General features: G+C 31.6%; 1 protein-coding gene across 1 annotated transcript; it reads left to right on the top strand.

Annotated features, from left to right (window-relative positions):
• The first annotated feature begins 412 nt into the window (after positions 1 to 412).
• TBL27 (TRICHOME BIREFRINGENCE-LIKE 27) lies at positions 413 to 2,539 on the top strand. Its single transcript, XM_018114553.2, has 2 exons — positions 413 to 837; positions 976 to 2,539. Exons 1-2 carry the CDS (start codon positions 627 to 629, stop codon positions 2,076 to 2,078), a joined length of 1,314 nt encoding a protein of 437 aa, XP_017970042.1. The 5' UTR covers positions 413 to 626; the 3' UTR covers positions 2,079 to 2,539.
• The last annotated feature ends 5,133 nt before the right edge of the window (positions 2,540 to 7,672 follow it).

Raw genomic sequence — 7,672 nt, 5'->3', positions numbered from 1 at the left:
AAATGGGGTGTCCTGCCAATTATCAGAAGACATTTACAATCTTTCTACCCTCAGCACAATGATAACATTTGGCAGTCATTGGTGTAGGCATCTGGGCTTAAGCATAAAAGACATGTTTACCCTTATAAAGCAAATAATGTTAGCCATTATTGAAGGGCGATTTTGACTTTTTGACATTTTTTAATTGCGAGTGAGTAACACAATAAGTGAAGGGCGTACATTAATGTTCATACGAAAAGAAAAAGGGCAGTAAAATAAAATTATTAAAATTGTGAATGGAGTAGCAAGCAAGAGGACGGATGGAGTATAGTTTTGAGAGCGTGGCACATGTTTTCACAGGGTGAGGACAACAGTGATTAACAACAATTTCCCGTTGGATTAGTTGGCCAACTCACTTAGATAAATAAGATTCTTTCGATGTCACTTTGACTGAAACGCCGCGCAAAGTCACAAGCTTCCTCCTGTCTCTCTCTCTCTCTCTCTCTTTTCAGGCTCTAGTTCAAGAAAACATTTCACAACTTCCACGGTGTTCAGTGGCTAGAATTCTGAGCCAAAGCCAAAACAAACCGACAAAGCAGAGGAAAAAAGGAGAGCAACCAGTTGAGATAACAAGTTTTCTATCAAATATGGGTGCAACAAGTCCACTCAAGCGCCAATCTCACTCTCATTCCCTGACCAAGAAGTTCTTGCCTTACGCTCTTTATGCTCTCCTCCCCATAGCTCTTTTTCGCTTGTACTTTCACCCTTTTCCTCTCCCTCAATCTACCACGGAGCAGCTCCCTCACAACAACCGCATCATCCTCACCACTTCTTCTTCTTCTTCTTCTTTCTCCAAAGGTATATTGAGTTAAAAAAGAAAAGTTGCAGAACTTTTATCTTTTTTTTTTCCGATTTATAGTTTTTTAGTATGTTGGATTATGGGTTTTATTATTAAACAGGTTTTTTTTTTTTTATGCTTTTGTTGCTTATTTGCAGAAGAGGAAGTAGCTAATGAAACTACATGTGACTACACCAATGGCAGATGGGTACATGACAAGATGGGGCCTTTGTACAATGGCACAACCTGTGGTATAATTAAGGACGGTCAAAATTGCATCTTACATGGGAGACCTGACTTGGGTTACCTTTATTGGAGATGGCAACCAAGCCAATGCAAGCTCCCAAGGTTTGATACCAACACTTTCTTCCACCTTCTTAGTAACAAGCATTTAGCTTTTGTTGGTGACTCCATGGCTAGGAACCAATTAGAATCACTCCTTTGCATGCTAGCCACTGCCTCCAATCCTAACCTGGTTTACAGAGATGGGGAGGATAACAAGTTCCGTAGATGGCATTTTACTTCTCATAACATTACCATATCAGTTTATTGGTCACCATTTCTGGTTAGAGGTGTTGAAAAATCAAAAACTGGTCCGGATCATAATGAATTGTTTGTGGATATTGTTGATGAGAGGTGGGGGGCCGATTTGGACCATATAGATATGATTGTACTCTCAATTGGGCATTGGTTTCTTCATCCAGCAGTGTATTACGAGGGTGGTTCAGTATTGGGTTGCCATTACTGCCCTGGACTAAATCATACTGAGATAGGATTTTATGATGTGATGAGGAAGGCCGTAAAGACTGCACTTAAGACAATAATTGAAAAGAAAGGAGCTAATGGTAATAGAATTGATGTGTTTCTGACCACATTTTCACCTTCACACTTTGATGGTGAATGGGATAAGGCAGGTGCTTGTCCCAAGACAAAACCTTATAAGGAGGGAGAGAAGATGCTTGAAGGAATGGATGCAGATATGAGAGCAACTGAAGTTGAAGAAATGGAAGCTGCTAAAGTAAATGCGAAGCAATTTGAAGGGATAAGGCTAGAAATATTGGATGTGACCAAATTATCATTAATGAGGCCAGATGGTCATCCAGGGCCTTACATGTATCCATTTCCATTTGCTAATGGGGTTCAAGAGCGTGTACAGAACGATTGTGTACATTGGTGTCTGCCAGGTCCTATTGATACTTGGAATCAGATATTGTTAGAAGTTGTGAGGAGATGGAGTGTTCAATCAAGGAGAGAAGAGTGAGGCAATCCAATGCCAAATGCTAGGTTTTGATTTACTTTGCTATTCTGCTCAACTGGTTGGTGTACATTTCTTTCTGAAAAAAAAAAAAAACAGATAAATGGAAAAGATTTTGTTTGGGGTCTCTTTCAGCTATAGCAAGAAAATGGAAAGAATGTGTTAATGAAATTGAGACGATTGCTCTGTGGGGTGACAAAGATAGCGGTTCTTTTGGAACATGTGTTGGTTTTTTTATGAAATGTGTACAAATGATATCAATGTGAAATGTGTAGAGGAAATTTGAAGATCATTGGCAGTTTTTATTTGTTTCTTGGAAACAAGGTGGTTAACTTGGCCACTTCCCCAGGAATTTGCTCCTTCAGTTTTGTCTATTCTGGAATTTGTCTGTGTAGAGTTTCTATTGGCTCTTGTATCTAACCAATTTGGGCAGAATTTTGATGGTCAGAGTTGTTTGCAGTTGAAAATTTTGATTACGTGACAGATATTTACCTTGTCGTCGGTACTGCATATTTTTGAGCTTGGCATAATTATAGATAATTCAAACTTTTTCAAAATATTGATTCATTCAAACGCGTTTCTGGCACGACTAACATAAATCCTGTAGAAGTTTGTATACTCTTTTACTGTATGAATTTTCAATATCAGTACTTTATCATCCACCAAACCCTCAATTTGACTACTTACTAGTATATGAATTTCTTGAATCCTAAGCCTAGCCAATAGCATGAGCTTCAACCCTTGTGAAAATCAACCATGTTGATGCAAGCATGTCTTTTAAATCAAAAGAAAGCAGATCTTCTTTTTGGTAGAGCCTCACAGGCCTTTATATATTAGCAAAACCAGGTATCCAAAGAAACTTTAGCTAGCTTGAGTAGGAAGAGAGTGCCAGTGGGACAAGGTTCCAACGACTTGTTAAAGTAGGCGAAAGAATTTCACCCAAAAACAAAAGGTGGGTTTAGGTGAAAGCAAAAGTTTGGCCCTTTTCTTATAAGAGGAAATTATGGGTGTCTCCCATCCCCCTTTCGTCCTCAAAGTAATGGTTCCTGTCCAAAAGCATTCCATTCTTAACTTGACACTTTTTGTCCCATTTCCTCTATCCTCAACTCCCTTCTTATTAATTTCTTCACATTCTAGTAATTATTTTAAATTTTTAGAATTTCCTTGTATTTTTATTTCTAATTGTTTTATGGTGTCAAGGTTAAATTTGTCTTGTGGTTTGGTTTTCGGGTCCCACTTCCTTTGGGTGTGAGTAGTTTACAGGTTATATGGGATCCCTAGCTTGCCAAAATTACCTTTTAAGGATTTAGAATGGTGTAATATTTTCTTTTCAAAAAAAGAAAAATTCAAATTTGATTATTGTACTGTAGTTGAATGTCAATATTCTTGAAATTTTTCTACATTTTATTACACTTTGTCATTATACTTTTAATTTTCTTAATTTTTAAATAAAAACTAACAAAATTAAAATATTTCACGAAATATTCTATTAATATAAATGATAAATTATTATATCAATAGCAAATTTAGTTAATTGATAAAATCATTGGTCTCAATGATAAGCAATTTGTATTCAAGTCTTATTGGTGGCCAATTTTCAGTACCTGCACCCTAACTTGGATGTTAGAACAATCTATTTATCTCAATTTTCATTAAAAATTACAATTGTTGTTATTGCTACTTGTGCTAAACAGAACAAAAAAAGTAGCAAGTAGTTAAGTAGGCATTACGGAACCAAGAAAGTAGCAATTAATTATTTGTACAAATAATGATATCATTATTGATTGTTCCTTGTATAATTTTGTGAAATATCTGCTGCATTTCGTAGCTAATTATTAAGCCCTTGGTGGGTTTTTGGAGAAAAAAAAAATCTGTACTTATCTATTAAAATAGATCTCATAAGGCTATAATCAAAGGAACTCTCAAGGTTCGTTGCTTCTCAAGCCGTGGCTCATTTACTCATAATTATGACAATTTTTTAAAAAATTTTCTTTTAATAAATAATAAATATAATAAATGTTGTGTATATTTTTGTAAATATCCATTTATACTATATATATATATATATATATATATATATATATATATATATATATATATATAGATCTAGATGTAAATTAGATTGGATGAATATTAGGATTTAATCCATCCATCTAATCTCTTAGTATTATCTTCATATTGTAAATACAATCTACATAATGGGTTATTAACCTATAAATAGGTTCCTTCACTTCATTTGTAGATACATACATGAATAAGATCTTCTTATTCTCTCTAAATATTTTATTTCTTTTATATTTCTCTATAGTTGTTCTCTTAAGATTTATTTCATATTACGTTATCACCATGATCCTCTGATCTCTCAAGTTTTGAAATGATTTTGTTTTTCATCGTCTCCAAGCTTTAAAAGAATTTCAGTGGTTGGTCTTTAACTTCTGATTGTAAGAAAATCAAGTAAGTGATTTGATATCTTTTTAATATTTCCATTCCCTAAAAATCAACCTTAATATGAATTTCGCTATCATGTAGTATATATTATATTTTGTCGCTTGATTGGAAAGTGAAATTGCTAATAATGAAATATAATGAATGTTCATTCTTTGAAGTGAATGCGACAAATGAGCTATTAATAAAAATTATAAATCTATTCATTCTTTGAAGTGAATATGATATCATTTGATAATTATGGTTATAGTATGAATCCATCCATTCATTGAAGTGAATGTAAAATCATTTAATAATTATAATCGTCACAATAATTTACACTATCACTATTTTAATTCTAAAAATAATTTTACCATCAGAAGTGAATGGATGCATTAACCCACTAACCCACTAAAAATGGATAATTCGCCATAAATGGATAACCCATCATCAGTAGATCACCTACCAAAAGTGGATGACTACTTTCAATACACCAGAAGTGGATGAATAATGAAAAGACAAAAATGAAAGGAATAAAAAGAGTATAGAAAACGTATTGTCATTGATGTGCAATAAAAGACCATTTTTATGTACTTGTTGTACGTCGTAAATTTTATCAAGCATCACTAAAACTTTGTGATGATTTTAACCATGACCAAGTTGATATAGCACATTAAAATATTTGTCCACCCTGAAAGAGGAATTGATTATATGGTTGGTAATGGAAATATCCATTATTCATTTTCTTGTCTTTAAAAAGGAATTGATCATTTGATTGGTAATAGAAATATCCGAGAATGAACTTAATAGTAATTGGTATGCTTTAGTATAACTATATATGAAGATACTTTAATATGTTTTTATTATATTTAAATGATATATTCTTATTATGTGTTTTAATTATGTATTTAATGTTCTTTCATATTAACTTGTAAATTTCTTATTGTATATATTTTATTTTATGGAAGAAAAATATAAATATTCATATTATTAGATCCAAGATCTATGATGTAAATATATGTCTAGCAGACATTGCTGCATTATACACTATATTTAAAGACAAGAAATATTTTTCCCATTTGACAATAAAAAAAAAAACCAATGTCAATACAAATTTGGTAGTACAAGATTAATTGAAAGTTCCAAAAGAGCTCATATTTTACTACCTTGAGGAACAAACTTTATAATAAATGATGTATTATTTTCTATTAAATTCAAAGAAGTTTATTAAGTATATTTATATGAATAGATATCATATTGAGATAACAAATGAAAAAGACACTTAATACATTTATATTACATTTATTATCTCAAGTAAGAAATGTGTGTTGAAAAAAAAAATTACTTGCTTTGTTCTTTGGATTAAACTATTCAAATATTAGGATAATTGAAACTCATAGTAAACTAGAAGTTTACTAATGATTTTAATATTTGACATGACCGGTTAGACTATATTGGATCAATAATGATGCAAAAAATTATTAAAAATTAATATGATCATTCATTGAAAAATCAGAAGATTTTTCAATCTAATGAAATACTCATGTGCTGCTTGCTCTCAAGGCAAATAAATTATAAGGCTATCACCCACTAAACTTGGGATTGAATTCTCTACTTTTTTGAAACATAATCAGGGTTATATGTGGATTCATACATCCACCATGAACCATTTAGATATTTTACAGTTTTAATCGATACATCGACTAAACGGTTAATGTATACTTATTATCAAGTTGCAATTTGACATTTGCAAGATTAATCGCTCAAATCATTTGTTTGGAAGCACATTTTTCTGATTATGTAATCAAGACAATTTGTCTTGACAATATTGGTGAATTTACTTCTCAAGCTTTTAGTATTGGATATTAGTGTGAATAACTGTTGAAGAACCTATTGTTTATGTTCATACACAAAACAATCTAGTAGAATGGTTTATTAAATACTTCCAACTGATTGCAAGGCCATTACTTATGAAATTTAAACTCTCAATTTCTATTTTGGGGTATGCCATTTTGGATGCAGTAGTATTTGTATACATCAGGCCAAATGAGTTATTATAAATTCTTCCTTATATGACAAGGTTATGGTTAGGAACCAAATATCCCATCTAAGAATTTTTGGATATGCGGTATATATTTCAATTGCTCTACAACAACGCACAAAGATGGGTCATCAAAAGAGGTTAGAAATATATGTTGGATCTCCATCTATAATTAAATATCTAGAACCCTCAACATGAGATTTATTTATTGCAAGGTTTATTTATTGTCATTTTGATGAAACATATTTTTTAACATTAAAGGGAAAAAAATAAACAGCTAGAAAAAGAAAATTTCTTAGAATGAATTATCATTATTTAGTTTTGATCCGCACACAAATCAATATGAACTTCAAGTTCAAAATATAATCCTTTTGCAAAATATAGTAAATCAGTTGCAAGACGTATTTACTGACCTAAAGAAAACAACTAAATCTTATATACCAGCTACAAATGCTCTTATTAGCATTGATGTCTTTGTAGAACAAGGTATGCCAGAAGCGTGGAGACCAATTGGTTCTAAAGATAAATCGTTGAAAAGAAAAGGAGCAAATATTCAAGATGGTCAGAAAGAAGAAGTTGAAACTCTAGAAGAGACCCCTGACATAACTGATAAAAATTTCAGAAAAAATTCAAGTACCTAAAATCATTGAAAATGAAAAGATCTCATTCACTTATGTTATGACGAGAAAAGATGAAATTGGAATGAAATAAACATGGACGATATTTTTATATATAATATAGCGCTTAATATTATGAAAGAAAAACAAGGATCTTGAATTTATATTTATTGAAGAATGTAAACATAGAAGTCGAAACTCTAGAAGAGACCCTCGACATAATTGATAAAAATTTCAAAAAAAATTCAAGTACCTGAAATCATTGAAAATAAAAAGATCACAATCAATTATGTCATGACGAGAAAAGATGGAATTGGAATGAAATAAATGTCGACGATATTTTTGCATATAATATAGTGCTCAATATTATGAAAGAAAAACAAAGATCTTGAACTTATATTTATTGAAGAATGTAAACATAGAAATGATTAGCCAATGTGAAAAGATGCAATTAAGGATGAATTGTATTTAATAACAAAACGTGAAGTTTTTGGACCTGTAGTCCGTACATCAAATGG

Source organism: Theobroma cacao, chromosome 2 (genome assembly GCF_053813885.1).
Source record: "Theobroma cacao isolate CCN51 chromosome 2, ASM5381388v1, whole genome shotgun sequence".
NCBI classification, from domain to species: Eukaryota; Viridiplantae; Streptophyta; class Magnoliopsida; order Malvales; family Malvaceae; genus Theobroma; species Theobroma cacao.
This window is presented reverse-complemented; position numbering and strand designations above follow the sequence as displayed.